The sequence below is a fragment of the Caretta caretta genome, chromosome 3, assembly GCF_965140235.1.
Source record: "Caretta caretta isolate rCarCar2 chromosome 3, rCarCar1.hap1, whole genome shotgun sequence".
Lineage (NCBI taxonomy): Eukaryota > Metazoa > Chordata > Testudines > Cheloniidae > Caretta > Caretta caretta.
In genome coordinates, this window is record NC_134208.1 from 46,639,512 (window position 1) to 46,667,505 (window position 27,994).

General features: G+C 39.5%; 1 protein-coding gene across 6 annotated transcripts in view; it reads left to right on the plus strand.

Moving 5' to 3' along the window:
- Window positions 1–27,994, plus strand: part of LRRC1 (leucine rich repeat containing 1) — a 177,661-nt gene that overhangs the window by 85,445 nt on the left and 64,222 nt on the right. For 3 of the 6 annotated variants that reach the window (XM_048845272.2, XM_048845274.2, XM_048845277.2), the window contains exons 8-14: window positions 1,328–1,472; window positions 6,057–6,175; window positions 10,792–10,875; window positions 19,430–19,450; window positions 21,715–21,830; window positions 22,659–22,831; window positions 25,577–25,713. In XM_048845272.2, coding sequence (XP_048701229.1) covers window positions 1,328–1,472; window positions 6,057–6,175; window positions 10,792–10,875; window positions 19,430–19,450; window positions 21,715–21,830; window positions 22,659–22,831; window positions 25,577–25,713 — 795 coding nt within the window. The remainder of the gene's footprint in view (window positions 1–1,327; window positions 1,473–6,056; window positions 6,176–10,791; window positions 10,876–19,429; window positions 19,451–21,714; window positions 21,831–22,658; window positions 22,832–25,576; window positions 25,714–27,994) is intronic. The other 3 variants (XM_048845273.2, XM_048845278.2, XM_048845276.2) reach the window with 2 other exon arrangements.

Consider the following 27,994-nt stretch of genomic DNA (forward strand, 5'->3'; position numbering starts at 1 on the left):
TGACTTCAGTTGCAGGATGAGGGGCCTTAACAACTAAGGTATTTCTGTAATCTAGTAAGCTTCCCTGTCCTTAGTGCATTAAGAACAGCTTTTTTTTTTTTTTTTTTTAAGATTCAAGCCAAAAAATCAGGCCATTTCACTGGTGTTCTATATGCTGAGTCCACTGTGGGTGGTGTGGAAATCTTGCATGCTGAAAATCAATGCAAAAATAATAGTGATTGCAACTGAACTTAGTGTATGCCTTTTTCAGTCATTTAGACTAGCTACAGTAAGAACTTGTAAGAGGATCCAATTAGACTCTGCTATATCAGGTTTTCTGTGGACATCTGAAGTTTAGCAGCCATTTTTAGCAATAATTAGTGGGTTTTGTTCATGTCCAATGGAAAAATCCTAAGAAAAAGCTTTTTATGAGCAACTTACTTTATGTAATTAGTTGTTCAAATATTAGAAAATAGAGAGAAAAATCTTTGCTATCTAACGTGATCAGTCTTCAGATTTTCAGTGATCTTGTTGCTACTCTGTAAAAGTCTATATATGAAATATTAAGGTTGCTGTTCTATTTTTTATCTTTATTTTCAGCTGTGTTGGTACAGCAGTGCTGAATGTTTTGATGATTAAAGTCAGCTGTGACAGAATGTGTGTAGGTGTATACTCAGAATGAGGGTGTACTGAAAAATATAAAAATAAGAGGTGTCAATTTTTCCCAATCAGATCTTTAGATAAACTATATCATTGTCAAAACTAAGTAATTGGTAACAATAGCAGAGGACCTCAGTATAATTTCATAGCTTTATATGCTTGCTAGTGCAGCACTTCTGATTTGTATTTCTCCATTTGTTGCAAAGGGAGGAAAAAGATATGAAATCCCTAGATATTGATAGTTATGGTATGTTGAAATATCAGCCAAGAGGGGCTGATCATAATTTGCCTTGAGTTACTTGGGAGAGACAGACTTTGTACGTGGGATTTGAGTTCTGTAACTCTGAGAAACAACTACATTGAGTATTTCCTCAAGAAAAAGACTGTTTTGGCTTATGTTTCACTTATATTGCTTGCTTGTGGTTCCTCTTATGTACACAATGTTTGAGATGGAAACGTTTTGTCTAAATTACCTAGCCTGTGCTAGTCAATATTTTTATCATAAGAAGCTGCTGTTGTCATTTGTAATATCACACAAAATGAAAGTGGTCATCTTCCAGCATTTAGAAAAGAGGTCCTCCTTCTGAGTTCTTCATGGAATTTAAATGTGGTAGGAAACTGTCAGTGACTTGGTATTGCAAGTTTGGACATGATTTTGGATTTTTTTGTTTTGTGAAATGTGTTGTAGGAAATAGGAAATCTGAAAAACCTGCTATGTCTGGATGTCTCTGAAAATAAATTGGAAAGACTTCCTGAAGAGATCAATGGTCTGACTTCCTTAACAGATTTGCTCGTTTCTCAGAATTTACTTGAGGTGCTACCTGATGGTATTGGTAAGTAGTATAAAATAAACATAATAGACAACTATTGGATCTGATCTAAATAGCAAGCGTATGTGTCCTGAATATCTTTTGCAATTTCTGCCTATGTAAGAGATGAGCCTATCCCAATTTTTTTAAACAAAGTCTAATTATACACACAGTCCTGCTAATTTTGCACTTTGAATATTTTTATTTCTACTGTGGAATTTATGCCTCACCATTTAGGCTGCCTAAATTTATTAACAACTTGCTGAGCAGAGTATGAGACAGTACATCGTATGTGATACATTACCATCAGCACCAGAGGGTTGAGTGTCACAGTTCAGGGCAACTGCCCCATGCTCCCTCTGCATGGGGTCCACCAATGGCACCCACTCAAGGCTCCCGGCTCCTCAGTTGCCATTTCTGTTGGTTAGAGACACGGATCTTTCTTACTCTTGACTGAGTGTTTTGAGGCTGCACAGTTCTCTGCCTACATTGTGATAACCCCAGAAAGCCAGACTACCTAAACAGGCCGCCATCTTTCTCTTCAAGTGCTATAAACAGCTATAGTTGCGAGCAGTCAAGTTACCACACGGCCCTTTCTAAGCATGCACATTTATTCTTAACATGAAAACATTACAGAGAAAACATCTAAAAATCAATAAAAGTTCCTTATACGCATGCTAACAACTTTCCAGAGGTCACCCATCAGTAATATGGGACCTCAGTAGGCCCAAATCCTTCCAACCCATCCAGGGAAGGATTAGGTCTGTCTGTTGGTTGGAATGGATCAGAAATAAGACACTCAGTTATTTTAAACTCAGTTTATCCAGAAGTCCTTTCTTTGCTGGTCTCTGGAGAATCCTATTTGAACTAGTACATGGGAGCCTCTCCAGGTGGTGACACCTCTCTGGAAGTGTTGCAGCCTGAGTGAATTTGCCTAATCACCCCCCATTGTTAGTTCTTGCAGGAGCTTTGGTCACCCTCCCCCATGGAATCCTTGGCCTACAATGATACATAAACTTAATACAGGTTTCAGAGGAACAGCCGTGTTAGTCTGTATTCGCAAAAAGAAAAGGAGTACTTGTGGCACCTTAGAGACTAACCAATTTATTTGAGCATGAGCTTTCGTGAGCTACAGCTCACTTCATCAGATGCATACCGTGGAACATGAAGGTCGCTATCTTAAAACAAAAAAACTTCAAATCCAGACTCCAGCGAGAAACTGCTGAATTGGAATTCATTTGCAAATTGGATACTATTAATTTAGGCTTAAATAGAGACTGGGAGTGGCTAAGTCATTATGCAAGGTAGCCTGTTTCCTCTTGTTTTTTCCTACTCCCCCCCCCCCCCCCCCCAGATGTTCTGGTTTAACTTGGATTTAAACTTGGAGAGTGGTCAGTTTAGATGAGCTATTACCAGCAGGAGAGTGAGTTTGTGTGTGTATGGGGGTGGGGGGGATGTGAGAAAACCTGGATCTATGCAGGAAATAGCCCGACTTGATTATGTAAAGAGTTGTCACTTTGGATGGGCTAGCACCAGCAGGAGAGTGAATTTGTGTGGGGGGGTGGAGGGTGAGAAAACCTGGATTTGTGCTGGAAATGGCCCACCTGTTGATCACTTTAGATAAGCTATTACCAGCAGGACAGTGGGGTGGGAGGAGGTATTGTTTCATATTCTCTGTGTGTATATAAAGTCTGCTGCAGTTTCCACGGTATGCATCTGATGAAGTGAGCTGTAGCTCATGAAAGCTCATGCTCAGATAAATTGGTTAGTCTCTAAGGTGCCACAAGTACTCCTTTTCTTTTTGCAAACTTAATACAGTAAGATCTCCCAAAGATACTGCAGGAACTTGCTCTGTCACACTCCGGTGTACAAGTTGATTCATTGGAGGTTTTATAATCTGTAAATTCTATTTTGTAGCACATCACATGTAAAATTATTTAGTAAATTTAGTAAAATTCATGGAGCATAGGTCTTTAAAAAAACATTGTGTGGTTTTTAAACCACAGCAGCTCCACCACTGGCTGCCTTTTGCATCTGAGGGGAGGGAGGAGAGTAACTCTGGCAGTTCCATTATCTGCTTCCCTGTTGGGTTGTTAGAACCCTATGAAGAACAGGAATGGAGCTTGACTGATGCTGCCGAGCCTAGCACAGCCATTCAGGGCAGCTCAGGAGAGGGTAGAAGGAAGAAAACTTAACTTGGCACCCAGTGATGACTCTCAGGTTCTCTGTCTCCAGAACAAGTTAGAGCAGCCTGGGAAATGCTCAAACTTTCCTCAGCTGGCAGAGGTCTCCATCGTACATAGCACAAAGGGACCAGAACAGGACAGAGTCTGCCTGTAGCATCAGTTGTGGCTCACTGACCTTTTTAAAAGTAATGTTTGGCTCTTCAGCTGAAAAGGTTAGATACCACTGACCTGGAGGAAGATGTGGTCCTTTCCCCAAGAAGCAGAGTGGCACTTAGTGCTTATACTAGCTATCTGTGTCCTGAGCTACAGTGATTCTGGTACAGAGCTCTTTGACAGTGACAGGGCTTGAACTCATCTCCCAGAATGATTTTCTTTGAATTCTGACCTTATCAGTTATTGCATCTGTCTATCTTTGTTGACCAGGCCAGTATGAGACTAACTAGTGTTTGTACAGCACCTAGTGTATTTGGCCATGGTCCTATTTGGGGCTTTTGGGTGTGCTACCTCAAACTACGGCTATTTACTGTTAGTATTACTACTTCTAGTTTGTATTGCTAGAACAAACTAACAGTAATAATAGTCTGGCATTTATGTGGTAATTTTTGTCAGCTTTTTAAAAAAAGTAGAATGCAAAAAAAAAAAACTCCTATTTGGTGCCACTTGGTGACATTGAGGCTGATGTGCAGAGTTCAGGCTACAAGTCATGTACTGATATCAACAGATGGGGTTGTTCAAACTTTCCTTCTATGCCTTTTGGTCTTAGCCCTCTTCAGTAAATATGCACACAGGATATGAAACTGCAGCGTTTACCAGTGTAACCTCCTTGGGAGCCTTTATCATGTGATTTCAGTTACCGGCTAAAATCACTAAGAATATGTTAGGTGAGGCAAATGCTTGAAAATTTTACGTTAAATGTCATAAGAGCACACAGTGGAAGGAAACAAAGCAAAAAAGGAAATCACATGAAATCTTATATATTCATAGAGAATTCATTATATAATGAAGGATCTGGTAACCTAATGTTTGGGATTATAATTGTGTTTTGTATAAAACTAGCATGTTCGTATAGTAGTCCAGCACAATGATAAGGATAGAGAAGGGCATCCTACACCATATCATGGACCTGCCTATTCTAACTAAATGTAGTATGTTTTGATCACAGAAAATTAAATGCGGGTTCAGTTTTCATAAGTACTAGATGGTTTGTTTGTTTTTTAGTATCTGTGTTTAATGAATACAGATTACTAGAGGCCTAAAATTTCAAACACTTTTGTATGCTTATCAGAAAATATTGTATGGCTTGATTTCTCTTCCCCCCCCCGCCCCCCCATCTCCCCAGTCATGTTTGGATGGTGAAATATTTAACTCCTGATTATCCCACACTCCCTGTCTCAAAGGACTTCCCATTTCTTAACGCATTGATATGGTATACTGTTACCCCTTTGTCAAACTTCAGACTCATGAAATATAACTGAAAACACTTTTGCTCCCAAGCAAACCTTTCAGTTTTTAAAGTTTTTTTTGGATTTTAAAGGCATTTATTATTGGGAGCATTTGCTCTCGAGTTCACCCCACAACTAACTTTTTTTCCTTTTCACATAGTTTTATGGAGTCACTATTTGAGGAGGACGATATGTGATTTTTCAGCTCCTCTTCCATCAATAACAATCCTACAGTTAAAATTTATTTATGGATATTTTATTATCATTGTCTAGAAGAACTATAGTGTGCTGGCAATTCAGCACCTAAAATCGAAGTGGAAATAAGCATTACATATTCAATAAAATACAGCCATTGCAAATTGGAAAATTCCCCTGTTTGTCTTACATTTGTGATGTCTAATTCCAAGTGAGCTTTCATTGTCTATATCTGACACTTATCCTGTTTTTGCTATTGAACTTTAGTCTGGAAAACTCTTGTCAAATACACCAAAATTTCCCAACAGAAGAAAAGTTGCACTGTATTTTGTATGATTTTAAATGTTCAAACTGTAGGTTATGTGCAGTTTCATAGTCTCCATTGTCTGCTGTTGAACATGCTTAGAGTTCCTTACTTTATTTATTTTTTTTGCTCTTACTGTTTGTGTTCAATCCCCATTAGCAATGCAATCCAAAACATTAAATGTTTTCTGAATTATAGAATATTTAGTATTGTTGTAGCTTTACAAAACTAGTTAGGTTATCTGAGGAAACAATGCATTGTAGCATTTGGTTTTACAAAAAATTGTAATGCAATAACAAAATCTAACATTTTAAAAAGGTTATTTTAAAAAAAAATTTAATATTTAGATATTCACATATATTGCAGATGTTCTGGAATAATATAATTTCAACAACATGACTGTGTTAATCTTAAAGGGAACATCTGATGCAGGTATAGTTGAAGCCAACCACCAAACTTAACAATTCTCTTTTATCTATAGGAAATTTAAAGAACTTGTCTATCTTGAAGGTTGATCAGAACAAACTTGTTCAGTTGACAGAAGCAATAGGAGACTGCGAAAGCCTTACTGAACTAGTTCTAACAGAAAACCAGCTGCTGGTGAGTATAGTCTTGACTGCTCAAATAGCTGACAGTAATTAGGCCTGCTGCTATGCCCTGATTCATTCTGATTGTAATGCCTTTATTTTATTTCTCCTCCTATTATAGTTACTGCTAAGTACAATACAGTGGAGTTTGCATTAAGTAAATGCATGATTGTTACAACAGTCGTGATATTGTTTCCATATAGAATATATTCTGTATATTTAAATGACAATACATTCAAGAGGAACTTTCCATAATATAAAATTGGTAAATCAAAGTTCTCATTTTTAAATAACTGTTTTTCTGCAAGTGATTATATGAGAGAATGGCATTGTGGGGTTACAGATTTGTTTTACTGACTCTTATGGAAGGTATGCTCTGTTTACAAGTATAAAGATTTTCTTCACCTAATGGCAAGACCTGTAGACTCAACTTTTGAGCGAAAAATCAATTTAGATTGTTTTGAATCTGCGAATCATTATCAACAACATCAATTGTTCATGTTGCCCAGGTGTAACTAAAGGCAGAACTTGGCTCTGCAATTAGATTTTAGTTCACAGTTTTATTGATGGAGAAAGCAGAATGGAACCCTGTTCAGTTTTAGCTATTTTGGCTCTGCAATACTAATGAGTAAAAACTTATTTATCAGAATAACAGATGTGAGTAGCCTCAGTCTTTTTACTCTGTTCTTGACCATGGTATGAACTGTAAGCACCGATGACTGAATAGGTATAGAGCAACGATGCTGAGTAACAAGGTGCCATTTTTACATGGTCCATATTTTGAAGTAGAGCTTCACTTTAACTTGTGATTTGCTGACTTAATCTAAAATTATATACTAGGGCTGTCAATTAATCTCAGTTAAGTCACGCGATTAACTCAAAAAAATTAATCGCGATTTAAAAAATTAATTACAATTAATTGTAGTTTTAATCACACTGTTAAACAATGGAATACCAGTTGAAATTTATTAAATATTTTGGATGTTTTTCTACATTTTATATATATTGTATTCTGTGTTGTAACTGAAATCAAAGTGTATATTATTTATTATTATAAATATTTGCACTGTAAAAATGATAAACAAAAGAAATAGTATTTTGCAAATCACCTCATACAAGTACTGTAGTGCAGTCTCTTTGTTGGGCAAGTGCAGCTTACAAATGTAGATTTTGGTTGTTGTTGTTACATAACTGCACTCAAAAACAAAACGATGTAAAATTTTAGACCCTGCAAGTCAACTCACTCTTACTTCTTGTTTAGCCAATTGCTAAGACAAACAAGTTTTTTTTTTTTTTACATTTACAGATGATAATGCTGCCCTCTTCTTATTTACAGTGTCAAGAGAAAGTGAGAACAGGCAGTTGCATGGCACTTTTTTAGCTGGCATTGCAAGGTATTTCTGTGCCAGATATGCTAAACATTCATATGCCCCTTCATGCTTCGGCCACCATTCCAGAGGACGCTCGTTAAAAAAATAATGCATTAATTACATTTGTGACTGAACTTCTTGGGGGAGAATTGTGTGTCCCGTGCTCTGTTTTACCCACATTCTGCCATATATTTCATGTTGTAGCAGTCTCGGATGATAACCCAGCACATGTTGTTTATTTTAAGAACACTTTCACTGCAGATTTCACAAAACGCAAAGAAGGTACCAATGTGAGATTTCTAAAAATAGCAAAGCACTCAACCCAGGGTTTAAGAATCTGAAGTGCCTTCCAAAATCTGAGAGGGATGGGGTGCAGAGCATGCTTTCAGAAGTCTTAAAAGAGCAACAATCCAATGCGGAAACTACAGAACCCGAACCACCAAAAAAGAAAATCAATCTTACCCTGATGGCATCTGACTCAGGTGATGAAAATGAACATGCTTTGGATCGTTATGGAGTAGAATCCGTCATCAGCATGGACGCATGTCCTCTGGAATGGTGGATGCAGCACAAATCTTTAGCGCATCTGGCACATAAATATCTTACGACGCTGGCTGCAACAGTTCCATGAGAACACCTGTTCTCACTTTTTCAGGTGACATTGTGAACAAGAAGCAAGCAGCATTATCTCCTGCAAATGGAAGCAAACTTGTTTGTCTTAGCGATTGGCCGAACAAGAAGTAAGACTGGACTTGCATGGTCTAAAATTTTACATTGTTTTGTTTTTGAATGCAGGTTTTTTTAACATAATTCTACATTTGTAAGTTCAACTTTCATGATAAAGAGATTGCACTACAGTACTTGTATGAGGTGAATTGAAAAATACTAGATCTCTTGTTTTTTACAGTCCAAATACCTGTAATCAAAAATAAATATAAAGGGAGCACTTTACACTGTATTCTGTGTTCTAATTGAAATCAATATATTTGAAAATGTAGAAAACATCCAAAATATTTAAATAAATGATATTCTATTATTGTTTAACAGTTTGATTAATCACTATTAATTTTTTAATTGCTTGACAGCCCTATTATATACATCTTTTAGTTGAGTTAGCAGAGCTTATTGAACGGCAAGGAATAACCTGAGTATAGTAATAGGAGCTTGCTTCCCTGCCTGCACCTTTTTGGGTAAGTGAAAAGTTCAGGATTCTTTTAGATATAGTAAGAATTGTTTATCCTCTGTGTGTTGGATAGCAAGAGGATATTTTGTTTTGCCTCAACGAGCTCAACTGAGCACTTGTAATCCAGAAGCAGATGGCACGGGAGCCTGTATAAATACAAGAAGTAACCTAATGTCTTTGTCCGTGCCACGGTGTCCCCAGTGAGAATTCATACTGAGTCTCTGTAAAGGAGCAGACCCACCCCTGCAGCCTCCTGCTGGTCATTGGGAAATTAGCTCTTTCGAGCATGGAGCGCTCTCTGCAGGCCGGTGATCCGCACAGCTCTGGCCCCCATGTACCTCACAGACCCCGGTGCCCCTTTCTCTGGGTTCTGCCCCCTGGCATTATCCCCACAGTCTACCTCTGGGTCTCCCATTCCTGGGGAACCCCCAACCCACTATCCGCACCTTGCCTCAGTCTGGGTTACTGCCAGTCATCACCAAGCCCCTGCTCCCTGGGGCAGACTGCAGCGTAAAGGCCACTCATCATAGGCAAGGGGGTTCGGACCTTTTGCCTTCCTCTGCCTCCCAGTACCTCTATGGGCCTTGGACCAGGCCCTACAGCCTGGGGAGTTGCGAGCCTGGAGCGCCCCGCTCAACATGCTTCTTCCCCAGCCCTCCTTCACTCCCAGTACCCTGTCAGGCAGGCAGCCAGGCCCTGCTCTCTCCCAGCCTGAGAGAGACTCCTTGGGCCTCTGGCTCACAGCCTTTTTATACAGGCCAGCTGGGGCCTGATTGGGGCATGGCCCAGCTGCGGCTGTTTCCCCAATCAGCCATCCCCAGCCATAGCCTTCTCCGGGGCTGCTTTTAACCCCTTCTATTTTAGGAGCAGGGTAGCCACCCCGCTACAGTCTCATACAGGGGAAGTAGATGATGTCTGAAACTGGCAGCCAAAGTTTATACTGTATCTAGCTAAACAGATTCCCTTGTCTTTTACCTCTAACCGCTGAAGGATCTGACTTGACATGAAGGGAAGATTTATTCACGTACATATTCATTTTAAAGTCTTCCATGACTAATAAGAGAATTGGAGAGCCTGTTGTGTAGGAAGCTTTTACTTTGGGTTTGTCTACACATGAACATTGTGTAGGAATAAGATGGAGCATGAATTTAAAATGAATTAACTTCCTGATTCAATTTGGTGTGTTGATGCTCTTATTTCAGAGTAGAGCATCCACATGTGAATTTAAATTGGGAATAGCTCTCTGCGTAGACAAAGCTCCCCTTTGATGCCAACTAGTGCTGTGCATATCTTGATAAATAATGGTGGAGTCAAATTGCAGGCCCCACTGCTATGTGGTTGCTCTTTGTGTCACTCCCTGCTTTGTTAATCAGTTGTTTCAGCCAGTGATTTAATGCTACACGTGTTGAATGAAAATAAAATCTGAGGTTTAGGGTGTCTACACTGCAAAGTTGTTGACACAACTTTTGTCTTTCTCAGGTACTTAAAAAAGCCCACACACAAAAGGCAAAAGTTTTGCCCACGCAAGTGGCAGTGTGAACGTGGCTTTGTCGGCAGGAGCACTCTCCTGCCGACAAAGCTAAAGCCGCTTGCAGGGCTTGAAGTATTTTGTTGGCAAAAGTGCTGACAAAGGGTGTTTACACACCCTGACTTTTAGCAACAAGGCTGTGTCAACACAGCCTTGTCGCTAAAAGCTGCGTGGTGTAGACAATCCCTTAGTTATAGCGGGAACTTATTTGTTTTTCCACTTCTTCAAAACTGCCTTCAAAAGGACACTTAAATAATGTATCTTCTACCTTGTGTATATGGTCATTTTAGTACAAAGATAAAGTAAGGAGTGCAGTTTGGTTAGAAGCTGAAACAAGCAGGCCAATTCTGTCTCAGTTACAACTCTGGAACGCCACTGAAATCAGTGGAGTTGCACAGTTGTGACTATGAATAGAATTAGTCCTTTATATGTAAACTTTTTTATTACAAAAAGGGCTGTCTCCTAGATCCTATTCAAAGTGAGGTAAAGTTTTGTTTGACATTGTGATAATAGAAAGCTTGTTCATGTGTCACTTTCTATTGAAACAGAAATTGCCGAAGAGCATTGGAAAACTAAAGAAGCTGAACAATTTGAATGTTGACAGAAACAAATTAATATCTTTGCCCAAAGAGGTATGTTGTGTGCAGTCAACCATTATGATTATAGATATGCATTATTATAGATAGTCTGTTACAAACAAAAATGGTGAATATCGGTGCTTGTAGGAAGTAGTAAGCAGCTTTTGTTCTACTTAAATTACTAGAAAATATTCCTACCTAACAGGCTATGACCAAGGCTTTGTCTATAGGATTGCAGAGGCCTGGACAAAAGTAGAGGCGGTTTGGCTGCTAGTGAGTGGCTGGTATAATGGAACAAGAGGTCCAAAACCTAAATAGTTTCTTAGAAACTATCTGATAGTACATGTCAGACCCACCACTACTTGAAGACAGGTTTTTAAGGTCTGCTTATAACTCAGTGCACTTAAACCAAGGTGTAATTTTTTCTGCAGGTAGAATGACGATACCACAAGAAATTCTGATCTTTAAAGTTGTGGTTGGAAAGCACATGGGTGGTGGGGTTTTTTTTGTTGTTTTGGTTTTTTTTTAATATGAGAGAGAGAGAGAGAGAGAGAGAGAGAAGAAATTATTTGGGGTTCTGCAATTTTGGGATCTTTGTTTTATGAAAGTCTCTACAGGCTGCTTGTGTCATCAAACAGCCAGACCTAAAGCAGTGATTTGTGTAATACTAAGCTTAGCGATACCCTAGTTTTATAGCTGTGATCACTGGGGCTTCTTGCTCAATTTAAGCAGTGTATGAAGCAAAACAAAGGTAGAATAGGATTAAATGTAATGGTGGTCTGAGAAGTTGGTCTAGCTCATCAGTAAAACCTGGAAAGGTTGGTATTGCTGGGGTTGGCAGGGAGTATAATAGAGAGAGCCAGTGTGATGTGATTAAAGCATGGGACAGAGAGTTAAGTGGCCTGAATTCTAATGCCATCTGTGCTACTGATTCAGTGTGTTAATTCCTCTTTGCTACCCCCTGCTGCTGCCTACCCATATTAGAGGTAACAGCTAAGCTTGCTGCAAGGGGAGATTGTAGTCTGAACTCGCAGAAATAAGAGCCTTACAGGGATAGTTTGTTGGGGAAAGGAGAGGGGAGGAATAAGGACCTGCAGAGGGGAAGAGCAACCTGGAGTGGGGTCATGGGAAGCAGCCAGGGTGGGACTGTGGTGGTGATGGAAACAGAGACCTGGGGTGGATGGGGAAGTTGGGGTTAGGGGGAGAAATAGGAACCTGGAAAAAGAGTTGCGGGGGGCAGGCAGGGATTGTGAGATAAGTGTGGGAGGGGAAGTGAATTTGGTAATAGGGCTGAAGGAAGTGGGTGGATGGGGGCCAAATCAGGAACCTACAAGATGGGAGTAATGGTGATGAGGGAAGCTAGGGCCCTGGGGTGGGAAGGAAACTGAGCATGTGGGTGTGGAATCAGGGGAAACCGAGATGGTGAGTGGAGAAGGGGGGACCACAGACCCTGGAGTGGGGTGAGACAAGCTAGACCTGGCTAGGGGGAATGAGGGAGCCACACAGAGATCTGGGCATAGTGGGAAATGCCATTAGGGAGGGCAAGGAGGGAAGGGATGAATGTCATGGGTGGGCCATACTGTGCCTCTGCCTGGGGGGAGAATGGGGCATACACAGCCCCCTGGCAGTGGCAGACGGGATGGGAGTGGAAGGAGTTGCTGGGAGTCCCTGAAATAGAGGGGGATGGGAGGGTGGCATGCAGGGAACAGGGGTGGGGATGGAGGAAGGAAATGAGACCTTGGGGTGCACAGTGCATTCAGCCTACAGAAGCTACAAAATGTGTAACCCCTTAATAGTCACCTTTACAAAGCAGTGTGCACTTAATTAGCTTTTTATCTAAACATTTCCGAGGTTTTTTGTGTGTTTTAGTGCTCACTATAATCAGAATGATAGGCTTTAATCTTATATCTATGTCTTCACCACTAACAAAATGCTCTGGAACACTAACTCTGCTTAAGTGCATTTGCTTTGTACATGATTTGCTAGCCCTTGAAACTTCAGGAAATGCAGTCTGTTACTTTCTATTACACATTGCTATTATAGCCTTTCACCTCAAAGTCAGTGGTTTGAATTCAGAGTTGGTAATGGTAGCAAATGGAAAATAAATTACACTCTTGGATCCACATGGTAGATTGCATTTGCTTCACTTGCTTTCATAAATAACATGTCACAGAAACCACAGCCTAACTGCTGTGAATTAGCATCTGTGGCTGCCTCAGTTCTTTGTGCTTAGACAGGCCAACACGAATGCCTTTTTGGATTCTGCTCCCCCCAAAAAAGACTTATGGAACACTCGTGGGGTCATGTGGAGAAGCTTGCTGTGCTGCTCATGCTGTGTGTGCTTGGGGTAATTAACAGTTCAGTTCCCTTGGTATAGTACCCGTCTTAACCACAAACACTAGCTTTAAGCAAAACGTAAGGTTTTTTTTCTTATTTGTGGCACAAATTCATGATGTTAAAGTGGATGGGGGGCGGGGAGGGGAATGAATGGAGATTCATATGTTCTACAATTCTAAAAGAAAAAAGGAGTCTGACCAGCCTCGTAGGTGGTATGGCACATGCAGTATGGGCCATGCAAACAACCCAGGCTCAGGAGTGTCTTCAAGGATACTGATGATGTTGATCATGACTCCAGTGATGAATCTCATCATGGAGGAGATTCGCTTGGTCTTTTGCTGAAGATTGTGTCCATTTCCCTACTGAACAAAACAATGTTACAAATATTGAAGACCTTTTCATTCACTCTTCTTGGTAAGAGAAGGGAAGAACCCTGCTTGTGACTACTTAATAGTGAGATTGTACTGTGTTCATTACCACTTTCCCATTTATTCCCATCTCAAGCTGATTTTGATACAGAAGTTAAGCAAGGAGGTCTGAACGTTCACTTAAAAAAGCTGCCGTTGGTGACTTGGTCCCTCTGTGTATTGAACTCAAGGTGGCTGTCGGGATGGCATTGGGAAGATGGTGGTCTCTGACCTCTAAATGTCAGTAGTCAAGTGTGAGCTGCTAAACACACATGTGTTCTTCCCCTTCCGGCCCCCTAGAATGTCTCCCTGCAGCAGAGATATAACTTGTACTTGTGATATCAGAAACTGTTTGTTTTAATGAAATATAGTGCTCTGACAGAACTATGAATTGTATGAATAAAACTTTATTTTAGGTGTGGGATTTGGGTAAACCTGTGAAACAAGTATTTATGTACTTATACCTATACACACTTGTAAAACCAGTCTTTCCCTACTGCAGTAAGGTGACATTGACACCTTATTACATAATTATGGTATGGTTCAAGATTATTCTGAACCTTTAGCATCATAATTCTTTAGATGCTTTCTGGTTCAAAGGTTCTTCTGAACCTGATGGCAATTCATCATGTGAAAATGTTAAAGACTGAATGGCTGCCAGATACTCCAGTCGCTTGACAAGTTATGTATTCAGTATTCGTATTTTGAAGATGATTCTGCTCTCATAGAACCTAGTGGCAAAACTCTAACTTCAGGAAGTTTGTTTAAACTTGTTCATGATCACAAATGGTTTATTCCTTTAAACTTGAAAGACCTGCTCGGTGACTAACTCTAATCTTAAATCGCATCCTGCGGTTAGAACATGAGCGAAACTAGTGTGCTGAACCACCTGTTTAGGATACTTCAAAGTATCCTAAATTGTGTAATTACGTGCTCATTAATGAGCCTACATCTGCAGAAATCTGACACAGAGAACTACCTGGCATAATAAGTAGAGCTGGTCAAAAAAATTTTGTTGGAATGATTGTCTGTCTGACTGAAAATATCCATTTTGCAAAATCAATATTTTTCCTGGGAAAACTTCAGTTTTCCCTTGGGGGGAGAAATCAAAATGACAGTTTCCCTGTTGAAGGCTCTTGTCAGTTTCTCTTTCTGCCTTCCCCCAGCCATCCAGCTGCTGTGTGCACTGAACTCTGACAGCCAGGCTGGAAGGCTTATGTCAGTTTCACTGGGAAGCTGGAAAATGCTGTTCAGAGTCTCCCAAAATAGCTTTTTTTATTTGTTTTGTTTGTTTTTTTTTTAAATCCCTTCCCTTGAAATATTTCTCAGTTTTGACTTTTCCTTCCCAGTTTGGGATTAAAATTTGTTCCAAAAACATAAATTTTTTTGTGGGAAGGGATTCCTATTTTCCAGACAACTGTAATAATAACAAAACAAGTAAAACCTCCGGTGTGAATCTGTGGATTCGTTTGGGTAACAGTTATGTGTTTACTTTAAGGCCTTTAGTTTTACATCATTCAGTTTCAATTATTTCTTAATTTCATAAACTGGAATTGTAGAGTTTAACCCTTCAGCCACAGCCACCTCGAATTTATGAGACTGGCAAGAGAGAAAGTGAATTTGGGGCAGCTGAAGCCAGGACTCCCTCTACATGATTTGTCAGAATTTGCAGTTGAAGCCCACCTTTTCCTCTTGCACTGCTCTTCAGCTCACTCCCCTTTCCCAGCCATGGCAGCACTCGAGGCCATGCTGCCCTTAAACCAGCAGCACTGCTATGGGTACCCGCATGTCCCCACAGTATGCCAACATTTTTATGGCTGACTTACAACAACGCTTCCTCAGCTCTCGTCCCCTAATGCCCCTACTCTACTTGCGCTATATTGATGACATCTTCATCGTCTGGAGCCATGGAAAAGAAGCCCTTGAGGAATTCCACCATGATTTCAACAATTTCCATCCCACCATCAACCTCAGCCTGGACCAGTCCACACAAGAGATCTACTTCCTGGACACTACGGTGCTAATAAGTGATGGTCACATAAACACCACCCTATACCGGAAACCTACTGACCGCTATGCCTACCTGCATGCCTCCAGCTTTCACCCAGACCACACCACATGATCCATTGTCTACAGCCAAGCTCTGCGATACAACCGCATTTGCTCCAATCCCTCAGACAGAGACAAACTCCTACAAGATCTCTATCAAGCATTCTTACAACTACAGTACCCACCTGCGGAAGTGAAGAAACAGATTGGCAGAGCCAGAAGAGTACCCAGAAGTCACCTACTACAGGACAGACCCAACAAAGAAAATATCAGAACGCCACTAGCCGTCACCTTCAGCCCCCAGCTAAAACCTCTCCAGCGCATCATCAAGGATCTACAACCTATCCTGAAAGACAAGCCATCACTCTCACAAATCTTGGGAGACAGGCCAGTCCTTGCCTACAGACAGCCCCCCAACCTGAAGCAAATACTCACCAGCAACCACACACCACACCACAGAACCACTAACCAGGAACCTATCCTTGCAACAAAGCCCGTTGCCAACTGTGCCCACATATCTATTCAGGGGACACCATCATAGGGCCTAATCACATCAGCCACACTATCAGAGGCTCGTTCACCTGCACATCTACCAATCTGATATATGTCATCATGTGCCAGCAATGTCCCTCTGCCATGTACATTGGTCAGACTGGACAGTCTCTATGTAAAAGAATAAATGGACACAAATTAGATGTCAAGAATTATAACATTCATAAACCAGTCGGAGAACACTTCAATCTCTCTGGTCACTCGATCTCTAACGTAAAAGTCGCAATATTACAATAAAAAGACTTCAAAAACAGACTCCAACGACAGGTTTCAGAGTAACAGTCGTGTTAGTCTGTATTCGCAAAAAGAAAAGGAGGACTTGTGGCACCTTAGAGACTAACAAATTTATTTGAGCATAAGCTTTCGTGAGCTACAGCTCACTTCATCGGATGCATACTGTGGAAACTGCAGAAGACATTATATACACAGAGACCATGAAACAATACCTCCTCCCACCCCACTCTCCTGCTGGTAATAGCTTATCTAAAGTGATCACTCTCCTTACAGCGAGAGACTGCTGAATTGGAATGAATTTGCAAACTGGATACAATTAACTTAGGCTTGAATAGAGACTGGGAGTGGATGTGTCATTACACAAAGTAAAACTATTTCCCCATGTTTATCCCCCCACCCCACTGTTCTTCAGACGTTCTTGTTAACTGCTGGAAATGGCCCACCTTGATTATCACTGCAAAAGGTTTTCTTTCCCACTCCCGCTCTCCTGCTGGTAATAGCTCACTCTCCTTACAGTGTGTATGGTAACACCCATTGTTTCATGTTGTGTGTGTATATAAATCTCCTCACTGTATTTTCCACTGAATGCATCCGATGAAGTGAGCTGTAGCTCACGAAAGCTTATGCTCAAATAAATTTGTTAGTCTCCAAGGTGCCACAAGTCCTCCTTTTCTTTTTGTGAATACAGACTAACACGGTGCTACTCTGAAACCAAGCAACTACCAGATATCCTTGGTTCCTTTAAAAGATTCAGTAGATATTGCAGCACTACCTCAAAGAGTTTAGTCATTTAGAGATGATACACTGACTAGGATGAAGGATACAGCATTCAAGCAAAGTAACAAAGGTAGTAAGAGTCATGTCATGTTATTTCCATCTCTTTTTAAACTGTCCCAACTGATATGACTATAATTTACCCCTGCTGTATTGTTCAAAAGAAAAGAAGTGAGCCTCCAGGAAGGATAAATGAGGAGAGGGTACTGGCTTTGCAGACCATTTCAAGAAGGGCATACCAAGTTGCCAGGGAGGAGTGGGGAGGACAAGAAGCAGACAGATGGAGCCTTGAGGTTTGCAAAATTTGCAGAGGAGTAGCACAAAAAAAATTCAGTAAATGAACAAGAAAAGGTGAGTGATGCAGGGCCTTAAAGGATAAAATCAGAGTCCATGATGCAATAGGGTATGAGAGAGCCACTGGAGACATGAAAAGTCAAAAGAGGAAGTGGTGTGGCTGTATTTGGGATGGATAGGTAGTGGGTGTCATGGTTATCAAGAAAGTGAGAGGCTGCAAGAATCAAGACTGGAAATGATCAGGGCATGGGTGAGAGAACGTTATTGTGGAGGAACACATGGCAAGACATGGACATATGTTGAGAATGAGATAAGAGTTGCAGATGATGATCCCCAAGTTGTGAGGTGAAGGATGGTGGTATTGACCGACCGGGAAAGGAGGAAGAGTGGGAGAATTTTGTGTGAAAAGATAGAGCTTTGCTTCAATCATGTTACGCTTTTAATTAATGGTGAAATATCATCTGGTAGAAGACATTGGAGAGAAATGGCAATGTGCAGTTTGGCAGAGATGGAAAGATCAGTGGTGGGCTGAGCTGAATTATCCGCATAGAGATGAGAGCTGAAACCATGGAAGTAGAAAGAATCACCCATGTCTGAGGTTTAAGGGTCATTCACAGTGGGATAAGGGAAGAGCAGTCACTGCTGGAAGAGCAGTCAGACTTAGGAAAACCAAAAAATTGTACCAAAAAAGCCAAGGGAAGAGTTTCCGTGTTATCCAATGAAGTGTATTTTCGAGAACACTTGCATTTTAATGTAAATAATAAGCATGTGCATGATTTGTATGTAATTTTTCTAAATCCTAAACACTTAATTTTCTTTCAATTATCAGATGTAGACTGCATAACTATCAATTGTAGGGCTCTGATATCTTATTTTAAACATATGTAATTCAACCTTACAAATTGCCATCTGACCAGCTGGGTTGATTTTATTTGTTTGTTTTTATTTATTTTTTTTAATTTTTAAAGGAAAACAGACACGTGATATAACATGGCTGGTATGCAAGGCTGTTGTAACAGACCTAGAAACTTGTTTTTGTATCGTACTAAGATATATTTTCTTACGTTATGTTTAGTTGTGTGTAGACTATACTTTGAAATTGGTTGTGTATCAGCACTTTCCATGGCATATAGTTTAGTAAAGACAGTTTAAAAAATGTCCTCACTTTAAGCAGCCCCAATTCAATAGGGCACTGAAGTGTGCACTTTCCTCGGATGAGTAGGCCCATTAAAATCAGTGAAGTCCATATTTAAAGTTAAGTATGTGCTTAAACGTTTTGTGGAATGAGGGCTGAACTGTTGTATGTTTAGTATACATGTAATGGTTTGAATATGTGTTTGAAATTGTGCATAATAGATGTTGCCAAACCAACAAAAGCATGGCCTGAGTCCCTGGCTCTTTGTCAATTAATGACGTGCAGCCAAGTAAAGTACAGTGTTCTGGTATTGCATTACTTCATAGTGGTCACAGTGACATATTTTTCTTTCAATATGCTGTTTAGTACATGCAGTCTACCTCAATGGCTTTTGTGTTTCGGTCCTGGTGTCTTCCTACAATGCTGGGTGGATGCATTCTTTTCTTGAAATAGTAGCAAACGCTTATCTTCCAAATGATTCATTTATCCTGTCATAAAGTTTTCCCTTAACGTTAATTGCTCAATATATGCTATCTCCCCCATGGAAGAACATTGTTTCATAAACAGCTTCCAGTATTTTGTCTGTGTAATTTTTTATTTTGAAATACAAATGGTCTGGACTTGTGAGTTTATTATTAGACTATGTTCTGATGAATAGTTCATGTTAAAGTAATTGAGGTAGCAGCAGCCACATGTGAATTTTGGCAGCTCTTTAGGGGAGATGGGATTTATGTTTTATCTCCATTTTTAGCATAGTATGGTCCATCCAGTACAGATGATGAAGAATAAATCAAATGAATGTCTCTTGTGTTTTCTTAATTGTTAGCTGCTTGGAAAATTGAGTCAGGTAAACTTGTAACCTTTTAAATATTATTCAGTCCACAGTTGCTCTATTATCTCTCATTTAAGTGCTTTAAATGCATGATGACTCAAACCAGCTGGCTCCACTGCACATTCTTCATTGTCAAAGTATAGAAATTTTCAGCTTAGTGGGGTATCCCAACAGGGCTGCATGGCTTTTTCTGTTTGTCTGGCAAAATTGTTCAGATCCTCATGCTCCCAAGATTGAATTACTCAAACTTCATTCATAGAAAAACAAACACTTTGTGTATGGTGAGTCATCACTTGCCAGCTCATCTAACATTCACTAACTGTAGCTGTTGTCCTCACAGCTCCTCATATTAGATGCACCAATTAGACACTGAATAGATTTGATTTTTTTTTCTAGATGGCACCTCAAATGCTGTGAATTTGTCAAGACAACTTAATTAACAATTTGAGTGAGTGGTCACTTGATGCTGCAAAGAGGTGGTGAAATAAAGTAATTAGCAGAAGAATTGTAATTTTAACATTTTTGCTTATGCTTTCAATGCCAATTTCTAGTATAGTTAAATACTGCATTTGTCCATGAAAATATATGTAAATGTAGATGAAGGTGGTGGATGTTTTTGTTTTGGTTAGGGTTTTTTAATCCAATATGTTAAAACCTTTATTAACCCAGGAGAAAGGGAGTAGTGGGTTAAATGCATATGATCAAAACATATTATTTTGTTTGGAGACAACACACAGCTTAATTTTAGATGGATTTTTGATTATTAATTTCTAGCTTTGGCCAAGGTAGAGCTTGCTCTGATAGCTAGTTGGTACTAACACAAGTAATTTGAAGATCCGTAATCAAGGATTTTAAGAACTTTGAATGTTGTTTGTAATGAAAGAACCATATTGCTTTACAAAGGAGCCTACTCTTTTAGCAAGAGAGTGGCATTGGTGATGTTGCTGACAATAGAAAACATTTCATGTTGGAGAGAAAGCTGCTAAAGGGGAGGCATCCTGGATAATATCAATTATATATTGGTTCACTTGAGAGAGGGAATATTAATTAATTGAATAATAAAATATTATTAAACTACTTAAATTGTGTGTGTGTATATATGTGTAGAAAGAGTCTTACTTTTTAGACTAGGATCCACATCTGTAGCTTCTGCTTTTACTAATGCAGTCAGGTTTTAAATCAACTTGATCTGAAAGTTTCAAAAGGCTTCTGATATTTTGGCCTAATACATGGATTAAGGGGAAAGAAATATACTTTTAAGTAAGAGGGATTTTTGTTCTTTGTTTTGTGAACATATATAAGATTAGCAGACCCAAGGTAAGTAAGGTTCTCATCTGAAGGAGAACAACCAGTGAATTGCTTGAAGAAGCTTTCTGCTGGGTGAATTCAATAACCTCAGTACTCTTGTTATCAGTAGTTGCCATCCAGAGCAAAGGTCATTGAAGCTGGATTTTACCAATTTAATGCTATTTTTAACTATGCATTTTATGTGAAAATATATTTTGCATCAAAGTCCGGGTGTAGAAACTTGTATCTGTGATGAACAGAGGATATATTACCCATGTGGAGTGCTGTGGATGAGGTAAGCTTAGTTGGCAGGATGGAGGGAGTTAAATGATCACATTTGGAAAAAGGCTGGAGGCAGAGGATATTAGAGTATATTGGGCAGCTTGTATGGGAAAGAAGGGATGAGTTTTGGAAACTTCTAATAAAACAATGGTGTCACTGTTTGAGCTATACCAAAGACATTTATTTGTAAGATGTTTATTACTTTGTCTCACACTGTTGCTAGTTGCTGACTCTAGTGACCGCAATCTCAACAAACGTTAAGAGCTGACTGGCTTATTTAACATTTTATATTGCCCAGAGCTCTGTTGTGCTTGGTGAGGTACAAAAACAATCCAAGAATGTTAATGCTGAAATATAAGGTTAGAAAAAGTTGAGGGGTAAAAACTAACATTTGCTGGGAGACGCATACAGATGACCTGTGCAGCTGAGATAATTGGTTGTGCAGCAGAAGGCAGGAACAGGTGAGGCAGAATCTTGACCTCTTTGTTTCTAAATAATGAACTTTATAGTTTTACAAGCTTATTGTTCATGAAAGTACTAAAAGAGACTGTCTAGAGATCTGTTATCTCATTAATATTATTAATTTGCAGTCTGTGACTTGAAGCCATTATAATTTGAATGTGCTGTGACATCTTGTGCAATCTATGTGACATGCCTTTCTTACAATATGGTTCTGCAACAAAAATAGTTTTCCTCTCTTTTTAATATAGATTGGGGGGTGCTGCAGTCTTAATGTCTTTTCTGTGCGTGACAACAGATTATCTCGAATTCCCTCTGAGATTTCACAAGCCACTGAACTGCATGTCCTGGATGTAGCTGGAAACAGGTGAGAGATATTTTATAGTGTCCTGTTACCATGCTGGTTTTGCTTCATACTCAGTCAAGACATGTAGATTTGATGTCTTAGAATGAAGCAGCAAAAAAAGCTTATACTCGAATTTCACAATACTTTGAAATTGGCAATATGTTCCTGCTCTCTGGCCAAATGTAATTCCAAACCCTGCCAATACGTATGTGTGTCAAAACTACCTTTGTGACAAATACACATAAAAATATAGGATTCCAATCATGACTTTCAGGTTTTCTTCAGCCAGGAACAGAAAAGTCTAACTTTTTCACTTCATGTTCTTCTGACTTTAAATTAAAACAAAGAGATCTTGGCTTCAGGTGAAGTCTGGTGAATTGACTCATTAATGCCAGCTGATCCTTCTAAATGGGAAGTTTGATAATCAGGTTAATCATATAAATGTTAAGACAACAGAGGTTATACTTTTTTATCAGCATAAAAACTGGGCTTACAGATCTCATGTCATGCAGTGGTGTTTTGGATTCATTTATTTGTTGTTTATATTGTTGCACAAGTAGAGGCCTGAACCAGGGCCCCATTATGGTGAGCACTGTACACACACAATGAAAAGACATTCCCTGCTCCAAATTACATCTAAGCATAATGAGAAACAGCTGAGTAGAACAGGCCTGGCACAAGGTATAAAGTGAGATGGTTAGCCAGTTCGCTGAGTCATCTTTATTTTTACTTGAAATCAAACCATATGCAGGTGTGCAACTGGTTCGCTGCCCAGTTGGGCAGGTTGATTTATTAAGTCTCTTAGAAACTGGCCTGAAATTTCAGACTTTCCATTTCTTTTTAAATTAGGCTGATACATCTTCCTCTGTCACTGACTTCCTTGAAGCTGAAGGCTTTGTGGTTGTCTGATAACCAGTCCCAACCTTTGCTGATGTTCCAGACTGACACAGACCCTGAAACAGGAGAGAAAATTTTAACATGTGTTTTACTTCCTCAAATGCCTTCTGAGCCCAGTTGCCAAGGTATGGTATACTTTGAAAATCATTTCCACGTACAGCAGAACTGTCATCTTAAAAATCTACTGTCTGGAATCTTTCCCCCCCAGCATTGTACAAAAAGCTTTAGTTTATCTTTAGTTTATTTAGCTTTTGTTTAAAAAAACATAACAAAAACAGTTAATATTTGGTAACGGATAACATTTTCGTTGTTCACCTTTAAAGAGCTTCTCTTCTGCCTTTCACTATTCACTGTCTCAAAAGATTTTAACTCCAGTGGGTAAGTTGTTAAGTAAATTGATTTACCTCCCCTCTACATCAGTTATATAAGTGTGAATTTATTTAACGAAAATACAAAGTAAGCAAGCATAATTATCTTCTTACCCCCCAAATCCATGAGAGCTCGGTAGTGAAGCACATGTGTACAAAGTGGATATATGTTTTTCAATCTTGTGTATGTGGCTATGGAACAGAGTTGGAAGCTGAAGATTGAGTTTTGACTCGAAAAATCCAGGTGAGTTAATAGCAGATGTCATAAAAAATAGGCATTATCATCCCTAGAATGTCGCCATTCTGTCAAAAAGGGGTCAACAGGCTTTCTCTCAAATGTAAATACTGTGCAGTAACTTGGTATTTCAGTCTTAAAAGAATAGGTGAGGGATTGGTGGGGTCAGTTAAATTACGAACTCTTTTGCTTTGTTCCCTCATGTGTAACTAGTCCCTTCGGGGCTCAGTTGAGTCTTTAGAACTTCTGTGGCAACCCAATATCTGAAGGGTCAGATATGCCCACAAAAGTAACAGCTATTTATTGGTACTCAGATACTGTGGTGATTGCTCAGTGTTGTCGGTTCTCACAATTTTATTGTGATTCTCTATATTTGGTGTCTGTCTTAAAGGCCAACTCCAAGAGGCACGTGGATTACATGAGAATCTATTTAATTTAAAAACAAAAACCAAAAAACCCCTAACCCTTTAGTGCCCATAGTTTCAGAGACAAAGATTGAAAATCTGAATCCTAAAATCTCAAACCAGAAGGCAAATAAAAAGCACCAAGATTTTATTTGTTTGGCTTAAAAATCATGATTTTCAAAAAAGCCATGTCATGATTTTTGAGAACCTGGCTGATTTTTGAAAGCTTGGGGGTGGCAAGAGTGGAACCTAGATAGCCTGGTTAGAGAAGGGGGTTTAGGCATGCTACTCTTGGGGGGGGAGGAGGGGTGTCACTGATAGGTAGTGTGATAGGGTCGGACCAGATGGCTATAGGAGAGTAATAGAAGGCAGATATATTAGCCCCAGGCTAAGTAGGTCCCTTTTCCCTGGGTAAGGTAACAGGGAAGGTTCCAGAACAATCGGGAACCTTCTGGAGACAATTGAGACAGCCTGATTAGAACACCTGCAGCCAATCAAGAAGCTGCTAGAATCAATTAAGGCAGGCTACTCAGGGCACCTGAGTTTTAAAAAGGAGCTCACTTCAGTTTGTGGTGTGAGGAGCTGGGAGCAAGAGACACTTGGAGCTGAGAGTGAGAACGCGGACTGTTGGAGGACTGAGGTGTATAAGCATTATCAGACACCAGGAGGAAGGTCCTATGGTGAGGATAAAGAAGGTGTTGGGAGGAGGCCATGGGGAAGTAGCCCGGGGAGTTGTAGCTGTCTCACAGCTGTTCCAGGAGGCATTCTAGACAGCTGCATTCCACAGGGCCCTGGGCTGGAACCCGGAGTAGAGGGGCGGGCCCAGGTTCCCCCCAAATCCTCCCAACTCCTGGTCAGACACAGGAGGAGTCGACCTGGACTGTGAATTCAGAAAAACGGCCAAGCTGAGGGCTGCCGTGAAGCTCCAAGGCGAGCAAATCCACCAATAAGCGCAAGACCCACCAAGATAGAGCAGGAACTTTGTCACAGTAGGAAACTGGGTGGCACACAAGACCATAGTCCTGACGTAAACAAAATAAGTGTAGTGGGTCCAGCTTCTTGGATTACCAGCCACTGTCTCATCCACTTGTTTAACATGACATCATGTCAGCCAATGACAGAGAGTTGATAAATGTTGTATTGTTGCCTGTTGATTAGCTACAAACCTTTTGGCTCATTTCTTAGCCAGATAGTTAATCCAAAACTATAGTTTTAACCAAACACATACACTCTACATATTCCTTCGTGATGAATGCTTGATAATGGAAAAACTGCTTTCTCTTCTGTCAAAAATAAAATTGCTTGACTAAGTGAGTGGTCAGTAGAATTTTTGCATGGGATGAGTAGGTCATAATTAGGGCTTCTAATTTTCAGTTTTAGCTGATAACACCCTCAATACAAAAAAATGAATGTTTCACTGGAAAAATGCCAGAAATGGTTACTTGTACTTAAGGGCTTGTCTATATGGAATACTAATGCAGACAAGGGTGTGATGTCTAAAATTCACTAACATGTTGCACATTAACTGGCCTGTATAGAGGTGGTGGTGTGCACTAAAGGTTCCCCAGTGCATTTTAATGTTGTGCTGTTTGAAACAGTACTAAGTTAAAGTGCACGAGGTAACATTACCAAGAGATTACTTGTTACAGTAGGATACAGTGTAACAAGTAATGTAATTAGTAATGTATATTATATACAAAGAGCCCCAAAACCCACCCAATTTTTGGACATCTACATAAAAGTTAAAAATTACTAAAAACAAACCCTGCAAAATGAAATTAATTAAACCCCAAAGTCCTCATAATATATGTTAACATGTTCTTTCTTGAGAAGGTTCAGCTTTGTTTGTTTCCATTATAACAGATAACCTGCCCCGATGTGGTGCATTTGAGAGCTTGGTAACTGAAATGTCAGATGAAACCTGGAATGAGCGTGCAGTAAACAGAATCAGTTCAATCCGCTTTTTAGATGATGAAAAAGATGAAGAGGATAATGAAATGGTACGTTTCTCAAACATACGCTATTACACAAGTAGTGACTAAAATGCAAAAGAGTAAAAAGTGTTTGAACTGTCTACATCTTGCCTTAAACATTCCAAGTTTCTAACAGTAGTAGCAGACTTTCTATGTTTATAGCAGAGCTGTTAAACATTGGTTTTATAGTAGTTTAAAAAGGCTTTTTAAATTTGGTATTGTTTATCTGCTTAAATCAAATACAACTTTCAGTTCTGCTAAAACAAGACTCTCTTACTGTGAAAATTTTAGTCTGTTTTTTCTTTATTTTTTTAGGATGGTTCCTTCCAGTTTTCCAAAAGCAGGATAGGAGTAGGGTCTTCTTCTGCTCTGTGGAAGGTGTAAGCCTTGGACTCTATGTCCTTTAGGCAGTAACTTTGAGTTATTACACTCCGACATTCGTCCACATTGAGTTTTCTACCCCCACTATCATGTTTGTCTTTTCCCCCACTTTCATTACCCCTCCTTCATCTCATGACCATATGTATTGATACCAACATAGTGTCCATAATCAGATGGCATGTGGCACATTGGTGCATGCTGTTTCCAACTCAAATGAAGAAGGGCTATTGGGAGCATCTGTCACTGTACTTATGAGACCTCCATTAAATGGTCATTTCATACTCCCTGGAAATAAAAAATTTGAGGTGGTCTTTGAAATAAAGCATTCTTTTGTAATGGCTTTGCTTCACTAACAGCAGCTACTTGTAAATATTGAGACTTTTAGCGCCAAAAGAACTTTCCGCAGACTCCTAAATGTCTCTCAAAACTTGCTGATAGTACCAATTTTGCATGCACATTTTCGGAGGCATGCTGATGTCTTCGCCTTCAGCCTAATTTGAAGTGAGCCTGCATCAAAACACAAATCTAAAAAATCTCCAAACATGGGGATTTTCAGATCTGTACTCTCTCAAGAACATCTTAATTATAACACTCCAGACATGCTAGCAGTATGGCTTTATTCTGAAGAGTGACTTTGAAACAGACAGTATTTTTAACAATCACTTGCATATCAAATATGCTCATTTTACAAGTGTACAGATATATTTTTTCCTTACTACCTGCTCTGTAAACTGAACGAGGGATCTGACAAGCTAGGGTCTGTCCTTCTCAGAACCAGGAGTAAAGGGTTTAGCAGATCAGATTAGTCCCCCTGACATCTGTGCCAGCTGTGATTGCCTCGTATTGGTTTCCACAGGGGTAGCTGATGGAAACTTAGTAAGCAACTTTTGTGAATACACAAGGGGGAATATAATCTAGTTTACTTTTCTTCAGTTGTGTCATTTGTGCAGGGCTAACTGGAGTAAAAAGTAGTAAAACTAAATTTGGTCACTGAAGGCAGCATATGTGACTGGGGCAGCACGCAGCAGAACTGCGTTTTGAATAAGGTGTCACTTTTCATAACTGAACCACATAAAGTTGTGAAATAAGAATCTTTAACTAAACTCTTAAAACTTCTACCTCTTCTTATTGAACCACTTGTAATGAACTCGGAACAGCAGGCACTTTGAAACACTATTAAAAATTCAAGTACAGGACATTACTTGGGGATTTACAGACTGCCCTGAAGCAGTCGACTTTTGATACTGGAAAAAAAATATGTATGTAAATCATTTTGTGATCTAATCAAAAAAGTGTTTTATTCAGCTAGTCGTTAATTCCCAATGTATGCCCCTTATAGTTCACTAATGCTACTGTAATAATGTAAATAGTACACAAAATACTTATTTTTAAAAATTATATACATATGCACCTGCACACACACTCATGCTGTTATACTTAATGTGGTATAGATTTTTTTAAAAAGAAAATTAAAAGCTAATTCACTGGTTATTCAAATTATGCCAGTAAATTATCTTTCCATTTAGCTTTTGTCAACTTTCCTTGCACATATTCCAACATAAGGACATATCCTTCTCTAGCAGATGGTACAGAATTACTGAAAATAAACTGTTATGTTCCCTCTCTTTCCCTCCAAGTTCAGTGTCTATTTGGCAAAACATAATCTAATCCATGTCTTGATGATGGAAGGAGAGTAGAACATCACACAGACATTTACTTGACCATATAGAGAGACATCACAGAGAGGTGTTGTGGGATTTTTTCAAAAGCATCTGTTTTGTTTGGTTAATGGAATTAATTCCTAAATCACTTCAGCGGTTTTGAAAATCCCATATAGTTTTTTCATGACCCCCTCCACCCCCCCCAAACAAACACACAAACACACATCTGGGAACTTCTTTTGATGTGGATTTCAAATTAATAGGGC